The 19,187-nt window shown below is 49.0% G+C and overlaps 2 protein-coding genes across 3 annotated transcripts in view; one reads left to right on the plus strand and one right to left on the minus strand.

The window, feature by feature from the left end:
* LOC139049875 (uncharacterized) overlaps positions 1-19,187 on the minus strand; it is a 68,617-nt gene that overhangs the window by 4,852 nt on the left and 44,578 nt on the right. Inside the window, exons 4-7 of one of the 2 annotated variants that reach the window (XM_070525733.1) lie at positions 18,490-18,541; positions 11,060-11,154; positions 9,275-9,360; positions 5,588-5,813 (exon numbers count right to left, since the gene is read on the minus strand). In XM_070525733.1, coding sequence (XP_070381834.1) covers positions 5,588-5,813; positions 9,275-9,360; positions 11,060-11,154; positions 18,490-18,541 — 459 coding nt within the window. Of the gene's footprint in view, positions 1-5,587; positions 5,814-9,274; positions 9,361-11,047; positions 11,155-18,489; positions 18,542-19,187 lie in introns of both variants that reach the window. The other variant, XM_070525732.1, reaches the window with a different exon arrangement.
* On the plus strand, positions 1,315-5,321 carry LOC139049776 (uncharacterized). The gene is made up of 3 exons (XM_070525582.1): positions 1,315-2,276; positions 4,771-5,022; positions 5,220-5,321. Exons 1-3 carry the CDS (start codon positions 1,467-1,469, stop codon positions 5,319-5,321), a joined length of 1,164 nt encoding a protein of 387 aa, XP_070381683.1. The 5' UTR covers positions 1,315-1,466.

The raw sequence follows: 19,187 nt of genomic DNA on the forward strand, positions 1-19,187 counted from the left end.
TTCTGAAGTTCCCCCAATATGTCGTTATTCTCCACCTATGCTGGCAGCTTTCATTCAATCGCCTGCATCACTAACCTGCATATTACCGATGTCAACTGTCTATATGAGTGAATTCTACCTTTAATATGAGTGAATCTTTAACACGAGCGAATTCTCTCTAATGCAGCGCGGTGGCGCCGACGTGCAGAAAATGTGAAAACTAGACACCGTTTTAATTACTGCTATTGAATATCCAACCGCTTTGGTGGTATGCCGGGCTGCCGGACACTCTTGGAGCCCTTCAGACCGTGCTGCAGCTCGTAATGAACGCGACTGCACACCTGCGTCCTATATGTATATCCTATGTATATATATCCTATGTATATATGTGGCGACGTGATGCTGACACCAGGATTCAGGCGGCTACGTGCTTGTAGTGGCTATCGCAATAAGGTGGCGCCGAGTGTCACGTGACACCCTCTTCGAAGTGAGCGCGCTTTGTAATGTTTATGCGTAAGTTACGCCGTGAAAGGCCGAGGCATTTTTCTTTCTTTCTTTTTTTCTTCCAACGAGCTGTCGCTCATACCACAGCCAATATCAATGATGACGCCTTTTTTTTAATGCTAACCAGTACAAGCGCAGTAACTTCGGCACGAGGAAGCAATGAAAGAAAAAATGAAAGAAGAAAAGGAAGAAAGAAAGGAAGAAAGAAAGGAAGGAAGAAACGAAGAAAAAATTAAGCAAGAAGAAAAGAAAGAAAGAAAGAAAGAAAGAAGGAAGGAAAGGAAAGGAAGAACGAAAGAACGAAAGAAAGAAAGGAAGGAAGGAAAAAAGGAAAAGTGAAAAAGTTTGCTCCAAAAATTACTAGCCGGAACCCGGGGGCCGGTGTTTACCGAAGTTGAATGGAGTACATGTTGCATGCATGCACCCGCACAAGGATTTCCGCGAAATTTTCTTCTTTTGGCTTCAGACCCGTTTGGAAATTGGGAATTCATCATTCGTCAAAGAATATGTATTGTGTCATAAGTACAACAATTTGCTGCTATTATCCGCGCGCGTCGACATACACATTGCCTTAGTGTCCTTAAAAAATAATAGCAGTAAAACACTGCAGGTTACGCCAAAGTAACGCCCGAAGCCTCGAACGTTAAGATGGGAGAAATCAATGTTCTCACTTTGCTGGAATGTATTTCTCTGCGGCTGAAAAGCACGCTCCCGCAGGGGCGCGCCGAGTCATTGCGCCTGACGCATGTATGGAACCACGTGTCACTGACGTCACGCTGGTTCTACTTAAATGGCTGTGGAAATAAAGACGGTGCTCTTTCCCCTTGCTGGCGTTTTGGACTGCAGTCGTCTCATGTCTTTCGTCGATCACCCACTGATAGCGGCGGCGCCGATACGACATGGTGTCAGAAGTTATGCGTTCCACCCACTTTTGAAAAGCGATTGAAAAGAGCGTCGAGACGTCATCGGAAAGGGAGGCTGCAATGGCCACTGCATCGCCGCCGGGTCTTCAGCAGCCGCCACCGCTGGACTTCGACACCAGCTCAGAGTGGCCGGCCTGGATACTGCACTTCGACGACTATCGCTACGCGTCGGGCCTGAATGAGCGCCCGGAAGAGGCACAAGTACGCGCTCTGCTTTATACCATGCGTCGACAAGCGAGGGACATCTTCGCCACCTTCAATCTTTCTGCAGAAGATTCCAAGAAATTTGAGCTGGTCAAAAAGAAGTTCGACGATTACTTCATCAAGGAGAGCAACGTTGTCTACGAGAGCGCTTGCTTTCACAATCGGCACCAGATGCCTGGCGAGTCAATTGACCAGTTTATGACTGCTCTACACGTCTTGGCGGAAAAATGCGACTTCGGAGAATTCAAGCAGCGCCTTATCAGGGACCGGTTCGTCGTGGGCCTGCGGGATGAAAAGCTTTCCGAGTCGCTCCAAATGGATCCCAAGCTGTCTCTCGCAACAGCTCTGGCGAGGGCCCGCCTAAAAGAGACCGTTCAGCAGCAGCAAGAAGAACTTCGAACCTGCAACGAAGTCCACGAATACACACCGTACAAGCCATGTGAGGACGTCAATGTCGACGCCGTGGGCTACCGCAGGAAACCGCAACGCAGCAAGGAAACCCGGCCGACATCAGCTCGTTCCGAGGGACCGTGCATCTTCTGCGGAGGCAACTCGCACCCAAGGACAGCCTGCCCAGCGAGAGGCCAGAGGTGCTTCAACTGCGGCTTAAAGGGACATTTCGCCAAGGCGTGCCTCAAAGGGACTTCTCCAGGCTGCCAGCGAAAGGTACAAGTGTCGTCTGTACAAAAGGACAGTGGGGAGGTTTTTTTGGGCGCGGTCGAGGCGCCTCGCGCGAAAGCGCGTTACGTTCAGGTATTACTTAACTCCGTGCCTGTTTTTGCAAAGGTCGACTCAGGCGCAGAAGTGTCCGTAATTCCAGCATCATTTCCGGGACTTCCCACGAGCTTGGAGAAGGCCGACGAGGTCTTGACTGGCGCTAGCGGTTACCGCCTAAATGTTCTGGGCAAGTTTCAGGCGGATATATTTTGGAGGGGACAAACTTCGCGCCAAACGTGTTATGTGGTCAGTCCTTTGCGCCATGTACTGCTGGGTTTGCCGGCTCTCGAAGCGTTGGGAGTCATCAAGTTCGTTGACTCTTTGGCTCACAAGGAACCCAACTACGAAATTTTGTGCCCTCAGGTTTACAACAACTTGGGCACTATGCCCGGGGAGTATACAATAAGGTTAAACCAAATGCTGTTCCATTTGCAATAAGCGCACCGCGCAGGAATCCTATACCGCTCCAGGAGCCTGTAAAACGAGAACTCGAGAAGATGGAACAAGTGGGCGTCATTCGTAAAGTCGAAGAGCCAACAGAGTGGTGTGCCGGCATTCTACGTGTACAAAAGCACTCGGGAGGTGTAAGGATCTGCGTAGACCATAAGCAATTGAACAAGTTTGTCTTAAGGGAAAGATAGACATTGCCTACTGTCGACCAAGCACTGGGCTCTCTTGCCGGTGCAAAATGGTTTTCCAAATTAGACGCGAAGTCCGGCTTCCATCAGGTGCGACTCAGCAAGGCCTCAGAAGTGCTGACCACGTTCATTACACCGTTTGGGCGGTACTGTTTCACTAGGTTGCCATTTGGGATTACATCAGCTCCAGAGTATTTTCAAAGAAGAATGTCTGAAATCAAGCGCAACATGACTCTAGACTATCGAACATCTTAGCTAAGCTGTCCCAGTCTAACGTTACCTTAAACAAAGCAAAGTGTGTGTTCGGTGTTCGAAGCATAAGCTTTCTGGGCCACTTACTCAGCGAGGAAGGCATACAGCCGGATCCGGCCAAACTTGGAGCCATTAAAGAGCTGAAAGCACCCTGACATATATCGCAGTTACGCAATGTACTGGGCATGGCCAACCACCTAGGCCGTTTTTTGCCGAACTTGGCGCAAACCACTGCCCCGTTACGGGAGCTTTTGCAGAAGGAGACCGTCTGGGCTTGGGGCCCTGCTCAGAACACGGCTTTTGAAAGCTTGAAATCTCTTATCTGCTCAGCAAAGTGCATGGCTATATACGATCCACGCCTTCCCACGATTCTTCCGGCGGACGCCTCGTCTTACGGTCTCGGTGCCGTCCTTTTCCAGAAACAACGCAATGGCGAGCGCCGGCCGATAGCGTTTGCTTCAAGGTCACTGACCAAAACTGAGCAGCGCTATGCGCAAGTGGAAAAGTAGGCACTAGCGTTAACATGGGCTGCCGAAAGATTCGACGAATACATAAGAGGTATTGAGGTGATGCTTGAAACGGACCACAAACCTCTCAATTCGTTGCTTGGTAAAATGCCTATTGATGTGTTGCCGCCAAGGGTTCAGCGCTTCAGAATGCGGCTGGTGCGGTATCACTTTAACATCGTGTACGTTCCCGGTAAAAGCTTGATAACGGCGGACGCTCTTTCAAGAGCACCGACGAAAGCAGATAAACTAGCCGGTGAACTGACCGTCTCGGAAGTGTCGTCTTTCGTCAAAACATGCGTGCAAGGGCTTCAAATGGGTGACAATTTTGTTAACAGAATACGCGATGTGCAAAAGACTGACGTCGTTTGTCAAGCCTTGCTTAAGTTGTGTCGCCAAGGCTGGCCGAAAAAACCAAAGCTTCCCTGCTACTTGGTTCCGTACTGGCAGGAAAGAGCACTAATTGCCGAATGCAATGGCATGCTGCTAAAAGGGGCCAGACTGGTGGTACCTCAGTGCCTAAGAAAGGAAGTACTAAAAAAACTACATGATGGACATCAGGGAATCGCGAGAACTAGAGCTTTGGCAAAGGAGTTGGTCTGGTGGCCAGGCATCGGCGAACAACTTGCGCGGCAAGTGAAAGAATGTGTTACTTGTGCGCGCTTTGTCAACCAGAACTCGGAGCCATTGATTTCAACCCCAACGCCAAGTTTCGCGTGGGAACGAGTTGGGGTCGACTTGTGCTTTATTAACAACTGTCATTATCTTGTCGTGGTCGACTACCTGTCACGGTATCCGGAAGTAGCCCTCCTTCCCTCAACAAAAGCTAAGGCGGTGATAGAAAGGCTAAAAAGCATTTTTGCACGCCATGGCATCCCGGAGACCGTAGTGACAGACAATGGACCACAATTTTCTTGTAAAGAGTTTGATAAGTTTGCACATGATTATGGCCTTGGTCACGTCACTACTAGCCCTAGGTACCCTCAGGCTAATGTGGAAATTGAACGTATGGTGCAAGCAATTAAGCGCCTGATCCTTAAATCTAAGCACCCCTACCTGGCTCTGCTTGCCTACAGGGCAACCCCAGGCATTCTGGGCCCTAGTCCGGCTGAAATCCTCATGGGCCGGCGTCGTAGGACAAGAGTTCCAATGGCGCCGCAGCTGCGTGGTCCAGTGCAGCCACCGCTGCTTAATCTTGCGGCCAAAGACAGTGCCAAGAAGAAGCTACAAGCACGGTACTACAACAGGCGCCACACAACCCGAGCATTGAACAAACTAAAAGCTGGTGATTCCGTTTGGGTAACGGACATGAAGACTAGAGCAACGGTGCTAGCCACAGCCGCGACACCACGGTCCTACATAATACGCACCCAGGATGGGAGTACGCTGCGGCGTAACCGACGAATGCTCAACCGCTTGCCAGAACAGAGGAAGGCAGAAGGTAGCTACGAGTTTCCAAACGAAAGTGATTCATCCGAATTGGTTTTTACGAACAGGGAGTCACCCGCTACCTTAACAGATTCGTTACCTTTAGCATCGGGGGCTATGATTTCAACTTTAGCACCTTCTGCTTCAGTGACTGTGACCAAGTCTGGTAGAGTGGTTAAGCGACCAGTTCGATACGGGATTGATGAATAAGGTTTTGTTCGTGGTAGATTACCACTGAGGGTTCTTGCTTTTTGTTCATGTGCGGGTGTGCTAAATGTCATGCACAAAAACCACTTTCCTTTTGCAAAAGGGGGGATGTGTTGGAATGTATTTCTCTGCGGCTGAAAGCAGCCTGTGATATATCGCAATTACGCAGTGTACTGGGCATGGCCAACCACCTAGGCGGACATCGAAACTTACTAGAAATACAACTTACCACATCGAAGTTGATGATGTTCAGTGCTTCTGAGAAGAATGCGTTAATGTAGTTCGGTGTCTCGGATTCTTGCGGAACAACTGTCTTGTCGAAATCGGTGCTTACGATGTACTCCGTAAATGATATGCGAATGGTGTAATGCAGTAGCGTACCATTCGGAAGTTTTGCATGGCTAAAATGGTGCGAAGTTTTTGAACCATTCGCGTGTGTCAATTCGATCCAGTTTCTGCATAAAGAAAGAGAAAGACAGAACAAGAAGTTAAGCGTAAAATCTGACCCAACAAAGTGTACCGCCGTCTATTGTTTATTTCGCTATTTATTTTGCTATGAATTTGAGACCCAGAGTTAATGCAAAAGTAGCAATCTGAACGTGGACGTGCTTGTGTAAACGCAGGAAGAACGAAGCGTTGTCGAAGAGTTGGGGTTTCATTCGCCAACAACACGTTCGAAAGTTATTAATCGATTGAAAACGCTTTCTTTCGACGCGAAAATTTTACGAGTTGAACGGGAAGGCCTAATTGTCCTGCCACCCTTCCTCCGCTGCCAGGGCCCGACTGAGGATCTGTTGCAGCCGGTCAGGGTCATTGCTCCGGAGGATGGTCTCAGTTGCTGGAAAGTGGGGAGAAGGTTTTCTACCGTAGCCCGTGTTTGGTGGCACTTGTCCGTGAACTCTCCGCGTTGAGAGCGTTGCGGTCTGGAATTCGAGGGTGGTTTCTTTGCTTCTTGCGCATAGCGGCGACGTTAAGGAACACCCACTGCGGAGTCAGGCACTAGGTTCTCGAGAGAGAGAGAACTGTAAGACGACTCTTTATTAACCTCTTTCGTGCCAAATATAGTGACTGCGGGCCACTCTTCGATGAACGTCTTTGCCGCCACTTTGGGTAACTACGTTTGTGCCACTCGAAATGTACCACTCTACAATAACAAAAAAGATCTTTTAAATTTATCTGGTGCTTAGCGGAAACGGCCCCTCTCACCAGGGTTCCTCAAGGACCGCAATATGCGGCTCATTAGCAAGCTGCGCCATGAATTCACTAGGTATGTGCCGCTCTTCAGTGAACCTATCGTCAACTTGGGTTACTGAGTATGTGCCACTACTTTTGCGGCAAGTGAAGGAACAGTTCACATTGTTCCCACGCAGTAGCACACCACTCCTCTCGTCTCGTAAGCAGCTCGCTGACTTCGCGGCAGCGTTAGTAGATTTTGCAGAGTATCCAAAAATAAGGGTGAGCAAAGAGTCCGGTTCCCACTTTACGCGTTTCCCAGCGTTCACGCGCAGCAGCGCGCCATGCATCTCGGAGGGCACACGAAGATTTCGCGGCCGCTTTGCTAGATGGCGCTGGATGTTGTTAGGGAAACGAGGAGGAGGTGTCCCACTGCATTACACGTATCATAACTACCTCGTTCGACGGTGGCAATGCGTTTTGTCGAGATATAAACCCAATGCCCACGCATTACCGCCGACAATCATTGTGTTCTTACACTACTGCCGCTACTATTCCACATAGTCCCCTCACCGATTCTGGCATTTGTCCGATTGCGGCACCGAATTTGTGGTGCCCCTGTCGCAGAATCCGTCCGGCTGACTGTGGAACCACCATCGGACTGCTGTCTTGGCTTCATCGTTGCACGTGAATTGCTGCCCTGCCAGGAACTTCCTAAGCTGCCCGAAAACGTAGAAATCACTAGGGGCGAGGTCCTGACTGCATATGGTGGGCGGTCCAGAGTCTCCCAGTGAAATTACCGCAGTTTGTCGGCGGTTCTCATTGCCACACTTCGTTGCTGGTACGCTGTGGACGTGTGAAGCACAGCCGCCATTTTAAACAACTGACAGCAGCAGCAACGATTTCAGGCAGCGGCGCTACTCCCTTTGCCATTGTTTACCGAGCGGTACCCACTCTTGCCGATGTTCCGGGACAAGAGATCATTCATTGAAGGTTAGCGATACAACGCTGGCGGATGAGCGAATGTCTGTATCCTCGAAGAAGGTCGCCAATATCGAAATGCGCCGGTAACGCGTACGGCCAGTTGCAGCCACGGTCCGGGGAAGTTGCAGCACACGCGTTCAGTCCACATGATTCCATCCAGCATGATGGGAGCGCAGCGCGTTAGCGGCAACTCAGTTACATTTCCGACCGCTGGTGGCACAGGAGCAACGTGAAAACGGCAGCGTAGTGGCAGGCTGCCGCTGAGGCAAGTAGTAGTAGTAATATTTATTTCGATGGGAAAGTAGTAGTTGTCGAAGACTTGGGCGGCGGATGGAGAACTCATTTCAGAGCCCCTGTGGGCTGTGCTGCTGCCCTTGCCTGCTGTACCAGGCTGCGCTGGCTTGTCAGGTCCGAGCTGGACAGAGAGGCCTCCTACTGCTCCTTCGTTTGAAGTGTTCGTAAGTGTATGGGTTTGTCCCCCGTGCACCCCCACGTGACATGGAAGGCTATGGGGTGGCCGTCGCACCATTGGCAGGTACGTCTGTAGCGTTCTGGACACAGAATCATATTTATACAGATTGGGGAAAGTGTCCATCTGGAGATGTTTGCAGCCGCGGGCTTCCTGCGCAGTAAGTTGTCTATGTGGTAGTGGTAGGAACTGGCGCATGAGGCGTTGGTGATGGAGCCAATATTATAAACTGTTGACATTGGTTGAAGTAGTGAGTGGTCGGGGGAGATTGTCTTTTGATCCGCACGGCTAGTGTAACCTCGATCTAGACTGTCAGCTATCTCGTTCCCTTCCAACCCAGAGTGTGCGGCGGTCCAAATGATCTGGTGTTTAACGTGAGTGTTTGATCCTGGGCTGCTTTGAACGAGGTGGAGCAGTCTTTTATGAATTCTTCCTGCCAGGAGGAGCCGACAAGCCGCCTGCGAGACGGTGATAATATGAAGGGATTGGTTGATAGCATCCCCGCGTTGTATGGCGAGTGCTTTCGCAGCAACTTCTCCTTCCAGGATGAAGCAGTTTGACATGGCTAGACTTGTGATTTCTTGATGATTGGACCCCGCCACAGTTGCTACCGGTGCATGCCCACTGGGAGGTCCGTGACGTGTGGCGCGGCCGAAAGCGCCATCTCGTTTCTCTAGAGCAAACTCCTCCGCGAAAAGTCAATGCGGTCCAATCAAACCACGGCGCTCGTTCGCAAATTCGGCACACGATTTTCCCTAAAACCCCGAAATTTTTTTTTACACCGCCACTGACGCCTAAGACACGCTAATCCTTATTTGTCGTCATTTATTATGCTCCTAAATGGCCTTTGTGCGGCAGGAGGGGGGGGGCGTATGGGAAATGTTCATTCATCAGTACAGCATGGTTTGAATAATACGATACATTTGAAAACAACTTCTGACACGGAAAAAAAATAGGGAACAGTACAAAATAAATACACGCGTAGCCGAACAGCACAATAAATGAAATAGGTATGAGGTGTTAGTATACTGCGCATTTCCTTAGCAAGTCTTAAGCTTTTTTATCTTTTGACCAGGAAAAGCTGACGGCTACTGAAAAGTGGCGACGGAGTCAGCCAACTCAAATGTTAGCCTTGCAAAAAATATAACAAATAAAATAAATAATTAAATTTCACAGTAAGTAAACTCGCTGCTTTTGAGAGTTGCGAAACGGTGAGTTCGATTTTCTTTCACCATGTCTTACTGATATATGACGAGAGCATCCGACTAGTACAGCTGAGCTATTACTCACTCCTTAGTGTTGTCCACCAGAGCGCATGTGTAAACACCTACGGTTCCCACTGGCATCTTCAGATTCCATAGACAACACCGTCTTCCCTGTAACAAACCGGTTAGACATACTTAAAAAATGTCTGTTTGCATCTTTCGTATTGTCATTGTATAAGCTTCTGGGGGTTACGGTAAATGTCGTAACTTTTGTTTTCTTTTTTTTTGTTGTTGTTCTTGTTCAGAAGGTCACTGTTTCTTGTACAAATTTTGCTTGTAGTGTGTACAAAAAACCCATAAATTACTGCTAAACTTTAAAGAAATCTAAAATAACTCAGCATCCGTCCAAACGTTTCAAGATTTACAACGTGATAGTAGGCTATACGCAATCTGTTTTCATACGGAGACCACATCGCTTAGACGGTTGTATGAACCTCGGCACCTTCCAAGATGCGTCCTCCGTTGGGCAGCAAATATATGTGTGTGTGTGTGTATATATATATATATATATATATATATATATATATATATATATATATATATAAATTTGCTATCTACTAAGAGTACACCGCTCTGTACCTTTATCGCGTGCTCGCTGTGCCTGTTGTTTTGCATGCAGCCGCCAAAAATTAGAAGACGAGGCACCATCTATAATAGCTTGGGTAGACACGCTCGTCCTGTGTCGTTGAGACCCTTCGAGACTCGGCTAGCATGCAGACGCCCGCGCACTATGCATAAGGTGCACGTTAAGGAACCCCATGTGCTCAAGTGTAGCCGGAGACCCCCCTGCCCTCGCTACGGCGTGCTTCGCAATCATATTTCCGTGGACTTAAAAAGAACCTAAAGTGCCTGCCCCATCCACCCCCCCCCCCCCCCGCCAAAAAAAAAAAATCTGTAGTCTCCCACGGCGGTGCGCCTCAACATCACGTTCTGTTTTTTTTGCACGTAAAGCTCCAGAAAGTTGTTTTTTTAGTTTTGTTCTGTTTCTTTCTTACCTCGATTGAAATGCGAGTGTTAAAGCTGCGTGCACCCTTCTGGCGCTCGTACCCAACAAGTCTCGCACCCAATAGGTCTCCTACCCACTATGTCTCGTATCCAGCATGCCTCGTACCCAACAGAACTCCTACCCTGCACGTCTCGAACCCAGCTCCTAAAGCTGAGTGACGCGCAATTGTCCACCGGTTCCACCCAAAAAAAAAGTGGATGGGGAAACGCCGCCGCGGTAGCTCAATTGGTAGAGCATCGCACGCGACATGCGAAGGTTGTGGGTTCGGTTCCCACCTGCGGCAAGTTGTTTTTTCATCCACTTTAATTTCCATTAATTTATCATTACTTTATTTCATTTATTAAGCACATGCGATTTCCCTATGTTGTACTTGGTGTCAGTGTTTGTTGGCTTCTCATTATATATATATATATATATATATATATATATATATATATATATATTTAATGTATGAGCCCTATCCATCTGAGTAGTGTATGCGTGTCACAGAGCCATTGTCAGGCAGAGATTATCTAACTTGTAGCCCGGTCATCCAAGGCCAAGCGGCCTCAGACACAGTGTTGGAAATAAGAATAAAATTTCCCTGCATCGCAATGTTTCTGTGTAGACGGTGTGCTGAAATGCTTAATTGTAATGCCATTCTTGCGTGGCATGACAGCCTTTCTCTAATTCAGGCTGTCTTTCGTGATTTCATCTCAGCCGCCTTTTCTTTACACCTATATTCCTTTCGGTGGCTTGTACCATTTGCCAATGTTGCGCAAGGTATCGGTTTATGACACAATGCCAACTTACACAATATCTTACCCAGAGATTAGCCGCCCGCGGAACAGTCTCACTAGCGATGCTCATCCCCAGCAGCAGTAGACCATCAGCTTCGATGTGGAAATAGCATTTGTAGCCTGGGAAATGGGAAAGAAAGTTAGTATTGGCGAGCCATCTCAAGAGGATCAGAATGCATGCGGCAAGCATATGTTATGCTAGGCAACAGCCAATTATGGAATAGGGTGTTAGCAAATTATATATATATATATATATATATATATATATATATATATATATATATATATATATATATATATATATATATATATATATATATATATATATATATATATATATATATATATATATAGAAGGCAAAGAGGGATTCTTCAGGCTACCTTTCAAACGTAAGAAACTTGAGTGGTGCTACAAGGTAAACAGAACAAGTATTTAATTTCGACAGTTTCGATCGGTGGACCGATCTTCATCAGGGCTTACAAAAAAGTGGCAGTTCGGCCCTGGTAGTGAAGACACCAGACCGGGTGCCCGGTCGTTCTTGCATACATCAAACCGAGAGGAATAGTTGTGACAGTGATTGATTTTCGGCGCCTTGGCAGATTTACAGCGGCCTTTGGGTCCTATGCAGGGCAAGAGGCAGGCGGAGTCACATGTATGTAGAGCAAGGAGGTCAGTGGGGGAAAAAAGGGAAAAAGAAAGAAAAGAAAAAAAGGAAAAAATGAAGCACACAGGAGGAGGAAGACGTAAGTTGGAGAGTGAGGGGGGCGGGAAGTAGCGGCAGCTAGGTTCCCCTGCACCCGAGGCAAGGAGGGAGAAAACGGTCGTTCCGCAGCACCAGTGCGTGGGCTGCCGTTGTAGCGGGAGAGAGGGCAATTGAATCGGGTGGCGGGGGGCACAATAGAGAAGGGGCCCAGAAGGAAGACAGAAGAGCGGCAACTTGTGAAAAGAAACACAGTGTCACAGTACACATATACAAGGCACGGCCCGTTCCGGCAACTCTGTGGTCCAGCTACGTTGCGGAAAAAAATAGTTCCAAAAAAGAATATATGCGTGGGATTCGCAAAGCAAGTGCGCCCATGGGGTTAGATTTAGGGGGCCGAGTTAAATAGCCTCCTTGTGGTCGAGTTTTGGAACGTTTAACAGACAACCGACATCAAGTCAGCACGTGCGTATTTCGAGAAGGGCAATAGGTCACTGAATTTCTTGGTTTGCCGCTCGCCCCCTAATATATATATATATATATATATATATATATATATATATACAGTGGACTCTCGTTAAACGGAACCTCAAGGGACCGGGAAAATATGTTCCGTTTATCAGGAGTTTCGTTTAGAGAGAGAAGGTTCAGGATTTCGCAATCCGTTCTAGACTGCTTGGTCCCGACGAGGCAGGCGTGCGTGCAATTGGCAGTCTCCGCTGAAGCGGATCTCCGATGCAAAATCTAGGTATTAAAGAGGGCGGTACGCTATGGGCACACACTTTATTGCTCAAAAGCAGTAAGCAATGAACTTTTTTTCAGAGCACTACTAAAATCTTTAAATCTCTTTAAAGATTTAAAGATTTTCTGCGATCTTTTGCGACACCAGATTGTCTGCGATCTTTAAATCTCGTCAACCATCCTTCGCTGCACGAGAAACCGTCGATGCCGAGCTGCAAAACAAGTTCTGCTTTCGCGCGAACGAGTCAACCACTGATCGGAATGTTTTCACCGCGGGCTCTCCGCAGCCAAACCACCAGGCACATCTCCAGATCTTCGTGGTTGTCCACCAGCAGTCGTTTTCTTTGAGGGCCAGAGCGTGACGTCTCGAAAGCCTGCCGCAGCTTATCCTTGTCCTGAAGTATCCTCGTGAGGCTGCTCTTGGGGACGGCGTGCTTCGTCGCAAGCGCTGTTTTTGTGAAGCGACCACTCTCGAAGCCGTTGATTATCTCCATCTTCCTTTCCAACGTAAGGGCATTGTGAGGTCGCTTCTGCGCTGCCATCAGGTGCTGACTTCGCGACGAAATGTCGCAGGCGACGCTAAACAGCAGATATAAGGCTTAAGCCTAACGACAGCAAGCGCACCGTGACAGAAAGCCAGCGATGCGGTTACAGTGTGCGAGAAATAAGGGGAGACAGTGAAGCGTACCGCGATGGGGCCCTGCCTGAACGTCAAGTTGCGGTTTCGAGTCTATTTTCGGTTCCGTTTATACGGTGGTCTGAAAAATCGAGTTCGGATTAACGGGATTTTTTTTACATTGCCCGAATGCAAAACCAACCAACTGCGCGGCGTTTGTTCCGTTCAAGCGTTGATTCCGTTCAACCGATTTCCGTTTATCGAGATTCTACTATATATATATATATATATATATATATATATATATATATATATCCCGAAATACATCAGATATGGCAACCTGATGGTCGAGTGTTCGCTGTATCGCAAGCAGATCGATATGTGCTACCGGTGTGATCGCCTCGGTCACCGGATGGACGTTTGTCCTAATCCCGAAGACAAGATATGCGATGGTTGTCGCATGAAGAGTCCCGAAAAAAGCCACGTTAGCAGTAACCCCAAGTGCAGCCTCTGCGGGGCAACTATCTCACCGTGGACAAGGGGTGTACAGCGAGATTCAAGACGCCATACGTCGTTCGTAAACGGCGTTGGGAACGTCACCAACGAGAACAGTTGCAGCAGCAGTGGCAACAGCCGAGGGGGCCAGCGTGACAGCAGACGGCGTGGCAGGCGCTGGGCGGGCGTCACAGCCGCTCCAAGACAAGCCGAGGGAGAAGCACGAGCGATACCATGTCACCACCGGCAGCTGAGGCGAGCAGGCGCGAATCTCGTTCGAGGTCCAAGTCGAAGACCCGGTGGAGCAACGGCGCCGAGAAACAGGTGGGCTGGGCAGCGGGGTCTCCCGTCGCTCTTGACAAAAGCAATTTCCCTCCCCTCTCCTCCGCCCGCCCTTCCAAAGAGAACGAGTGTAGACACTGCTTGGAACTCAAGAAGATGATATAGAGGCATAACATTGAAATATATAGCCAAAACAATCAGAGAAAAGCAATGATGCAGCGTGTCGAGATGCTCAGTAGAACAAAAACAGTGATAATGATGTCAGTGCAGTTAAAGGGAAACTACCCAAGAGAGAGACCACCAGCTCTGCTCCAGTGGCGACGAAGCTGATCACGTCACAGGCGTTGACGCAGTCAGTGACGCAAGCTCCACAGAAAGAAACGACAGTTGTTGCCGTGGAGGAAGTGAAGGCCGAGGCCGCCATTCCTCCGGCAATGGAGTCGGTCATGAGCATGCTTACACGAATCGCCAGCTAAGTTTCTCAGATGTCTGCGCAAGTGAACAGTTTAAAAGTAAGAATGGATAATGTGGATGCCAGATACACCCAAGTCTCCGTTAGAGCCATGACGTTGGAGGAGAAAAATAAGCATCTCACCGTTGCCAAGATGAAGGCATCACGACTTTATCTACGAGTCAGGCCGCGAAAAGTTTGTTCCGTGCGTAAATCTACTGCTCAAGAAGTAGAAAATGACGAAGACTGAAGGAAAGCAGAAAGAGACTGCGACGTTATTTCAATGCAACTGTAGGGGTATTAGAAACAAGATAGGGGAGTTACAACTATACGTTGATAAATTGGACCAGAAACCGGATATCGTAGCGTTACAAGTGACCAACGGCCAGGCCAAGCTCGCTGGATACCTTACGTATACGGACCCTAGCGGAAAGGGTACTGAGGTCTTCGTCCGCCGCAACATGACGGCTACACAGCACGTGACCGCTCATCGAGGCTGCGAACATACGCCCATCGAAATGCACAGCAGCAGAGTGGGGGGTGACAAGAACATTGTCGTCTTGAATGCTTATTGCCGACCGTCCACCAGGATCATTGACTTTGAGGGCACAAATTGCATTGCATTAAAGAAGCAGGAACAAGACCGATTTTAGTGCTAGGAGGTTACAACGCCGCCCACACGATGTGGGGTGTCAAATTTTCTTCCAGAAGAGGAAACCGATTGGTAAAAGCTATAGAGGATCACGACAAGGAGGTGGTTAACGAACCCGGCGTACCGACCAAGACAGGCACTAGCACGGTCAGAGACACCACTCCTGATCTGACGCTAGTTCGCGGAAACCACGACGTAACCCGGCGTAACACGGGGGAAGTCTTTGGCTGGGATCAGGATAAAATTTGTGTAACCCTTTGGGGGACCGACATCAAGGCGAAATAGGGTGAAGCCAACATTGCAGACTGGGACTGGTTACGTAGAAGCGCAGACAATGAAGGCGAGGACAGGGACCAAGACACCGAGACGTATGAGGCATAGGCCAAAAGGCAAGGCGAATTTCTAAAGAAATTTACGCAGCAGATTACTACGACCGTGCAAATTCCCTTCGTAGACAGCAGTCTTAGCCACATGTGGGCGGCCATGCACGGTCTTACTTGGGGGTGGAGTAGGCAAAGACATAACAAGAAGCTTCGCAAACGTATACAGTCGCTCAACAAGCAGGTGACGGAGCATGCGGACGAACTATGCAGGGAAACTTGGATGAAGATGTGTGACGACCTGCAAGGCACACTGTATACGAAGTAGACTTGGAAGCTGTTGCGGTACCTTATAGATCCGTCAAAAAGCAAGAGCGCATGTACTCGAGACTTCATACGAACGATCAACAGTTACGACGGCGACGGAGACAAGCTTATTCGTGAACTCACAAGTAAATACCTCAACACCGAGAAGAGCGGTAACCCAACTCACGAGTATGAAGGAGATAGCAACGTAGAGATGGACGAAGCCTTCACCGAACCGGAGCTGGTTGCGACCATCGATGAAAATCATCAAGGCAGCGCACCGGGAATTGACATCGATACATACAAGATGCTAAAAATATGAGTGACAAAAGCCGAGCTGAACTGCTAAACCTCGCCAACGCGTCTTAGGAGAAGGGTTCATTAACAAAAGAATGGACAGAAGCGGAGGTGCATTTCATTTCCAAGCCGGGGAAACCACCCCACGTCGACAATCTGCACCCCATCTCCCTCACGTCGTGAGCGCGGAGGTGTTGGAGCGTATGGTTTTCGAGATATTGCAGAGACATTTGGACGTCATTGATCAGATGTCACCGACCATGTACGGATTCCGGAGGCACCTGAGCACGCAAGACGTCTTGGTGCAACTACACGAGCTGGTCATCAAGCAATCGAAGACTCCTACGCCAAGAGCAATCCTGGCGCTCGACCTCAAGGGGGCCTTCGATAACGTCACACACGAAAGTATTCTCCGCAACCTGCGGCAAACCTATAATTTATTTATGGATGAATTCATCGTGGATGAATTTATTCCCATAAATTCATCCACGACAATATTACTTCAAATGGGAGTCCACAACACAATAGCCGAGCTCGTAGAAGCCGACCTATCCAATCAAAGGTAGGCCTGAGCCAGAAGAAGGCAGGGAGAAGCGTCCTCTGGAAGATTGGATGGCAAGAATCGCACTACATCCACCACGATTAATTACCCGAAAAGTTGACTGAGAAGCTGGAATGGAAACCACTACCACGCAACATGAACCCCACAAGGCATACCGGACGACGCGATGCCCTGGCAAGAGCCATCTCCAGGGCCTTGGAGGAAGACAAAACTGTTCTATACACAGACGCCTCTATCCAAACGCTCCACGAGGGCAACAGTCCTGGTCAACGGGCTAGAAAAGCTGGTCACCTGCGCATCAATCTACACTCCGTCTTCAGAGGAAGCAGAAAAAGCGGCGATAGCTCCTCCCGCACTCCTGCAACCTAACGTCACCAAAATGGTCACAGTCTCACAAGCTGCATACAAGAACTGCAGACTTGGCTGGGTGTCCCTTGCGGCACTAAAAATCATTGGTGAAGCTACGCCTCCTAAACAAGCAATCGAATTAGTATGGCTCCCGGCTCACACTTCAATTGAGGGCAATAAATATGCTCAACAGGCCCGAGCGCTAAACTCCCGGGCCAACGAGGAGGAGGCAAGGGGATGGCAACCCATCACCAATTACACAGATATAGTCAAATATTGCAGGGATGGCACGAAGACATTCCCGCACCCCCACCACTCCTTGACCGGAGCCGAACCAACAATATACAGGCAAATCCAGGCAGGATCTCTTCTCCATGGGGAAAGGATCCTGCCTGGTTTTGCCTGTATATTGGCTGTATATCTTGTTCTGGAGGCAGGGGTGCACCCCTACCTCCACAACAAAATATACCCAGAGAGATACAAGAACACATGTCCTCACTGCAATGCATTAGGCACCCTTCGGCATGTCATAGGAGAGTGCAATTTTTATGCGAAGCATATTACGAGAGCTCAACCCAGCTCCTCAGGCGCGGCGGTGTCGCCTTGAATACCACGTGACACCGTCACGTCACGACATAGGAGGAACGGGGCTCCAACTTGCGCCGTCGCTCGCGGCGGTATATAAGCAGCTGCGCTTGCCTCTGCTTGACACTCACGAGGCGAGATGCCACCTGGAGACAGAGCTGCTCGTTGGAATGAGAAGCGAAGGTTGCGGCGTGCTACAGAGACTAATTTTCTAGGTGGCTTTGGCTCAACTCTTGCAAGATGGGCTGGGTGGGAATCGAACCAGGGTCTCCGGAGTGTGAGACGGAGACGCTACCACTCAGCCACGAGTTCGATGCTTCGAAGCGGTGCAAAAGCGCCGCTAGTGAATGCGGCGTTGCCTTAGAAACGAGCTGTTTCTAAGGCTCAGGCGTGCGTTGCTTGCTCAGGCGCACATTTCGTTGCCGCGCCGAACGCTGCGTTGCTCGACGCTCACCGCGTCCGATCCGGGGCGCGTAGTCGCTGCGCCGTAGCCCATTGTCTTACTCACCTTGGCGGGTCGACGGGAACGCTGTCGCGTTCCACTCTTGAAGGCGAAGCAGAGTAACGCATGAGTTGTTTCTTCGTCTAGCCGAACCAAATGTAGCCAAGCAACAGCAGTTCACCAGGCTAAACAGTGGTTCAACAACTAAAATAAAGGCTAGTATGCTTCGCATCCTGGGCTTAACCTTAGCTAAGCCACAGCCATTTTTTTTCATAGCCCACCCCCCCTCCCCTTACGCGTAACTAACCCCCTGCTATCCCCACCCTTTACGAGCGATGGGAGATCATGCTGTCCAGGCCCGCCCTGGAAGACCAGCTCTGACTGATCCACAGTGGCCAGGCGGCCTGGAAGCTTATGGAGCCCGCGAAGAGGCAGCCACCCCATTAGACGCTAAACGCATTCCATTTCATAATGGACCAGTAAAGTTGTCTCTCTCTCTCTCTCCCTCTGTGCAAAACGTGAAAGCATCCTCCTTAGCCGGCTACTGCGATATGTTTCGCGTAACATCAATTCTAGCAGTGCGCGAGATCTGCGGGCTTTTTGTTTTTATCCGTTTTGGTGCAGGTGCCCTAGAACACCGTCTGAACGATTACTTACCTATGACGTTTCTTCTCTCGAGCTTGTATAAACCCTCTTCATTCACGAGTGCCTGAAAAAGACGAACGATAACGAAAACTACAATATTTACGAAAATAAAGGTGTCAGAGCCTTTTAAGCACTTTCAATGCATGTCTTCCGCTTGAAACAGGTATGAATGAGGTCCCGTAACATTTCGTCTCTTCAAGAGCTATCGCAGAAATCGGCATGGTTCAGTGTTACCGAAAAGCGCTACTGGATCGTTGCCAGCTCCCGGCGCACAAGCCTTATGATGATTCATGCATGGCGTTTCCCTTACTGTGTAAATATGACAGAGCTGGGGACAAATTGCAACCACCTGGGTCTCTTATGTCGTGAACGAAAAGCTCGTTATGCTAACGTTTATTTTTCTTTCGCTTATTTTATGGGTTTTTTTAATTCATGGCCAGCCAAATGCGGTCATCTCGACCGGAAGTTTAAAGCACGAGCTTCTTTCAGGGAAATAAATTATTCGATTTGATTTCATTTTATTCTACAAAGAAGCAGCACGTTATAGAGAGGAGCAATAGCGTCTGGGTAAAGATATTGCTACGGAACAGCCACCACAGTCTGGCTGCACTGAGGAGGAAGAAGATGACGTGTGCCCGCTTGATATAGCATCGCCATTTTGGCCTTCCGTCACTTTCCCTGTAAATAAATTGTATATAGCATTGGGCTTC

This window comes from Dermacentor albipictus, chromosome 9, assembly GCF_038994185.2.
Source record: "Dermacentor albipictus isolate Rhodes 1998 colony chromosome 9, USDA_Dalb.pri_finalv2, whole genome shotgun sequence".
NCBI classification, from domain to species: Eukaryota; Metazoa; Arthropoda; class Arachnida; order Ixodida; family Ixodidae; genus Dermacentor; species Dermacentor albipictus.

Excerpts from the sequence above, each read along its gene's own strand:
- LOC139049776 (XM_070525582.1), top strand. The coding sequence starts at position 1,467 with ATGGCCACTGCATCGCCGCCGGGTCTTCAGCAGCCGCCACCGCTGGAC. Across the intron at positions 2,277-4,770 it reads CTCCAGGCTGCCAGCGAAAG|CACCCCTACCTGGCTCTGCT; the intron begins GTACAAGTGTCG and ends CTTAAATCTAAG. Across the intron at positions 5,023-5,219 it reads AAGCTGGTGATTCCGTTTGG|GGAGTCACCCGCTACCTTAA; the intron begins GTAACGGACATG and ends TTTTACGAACAG.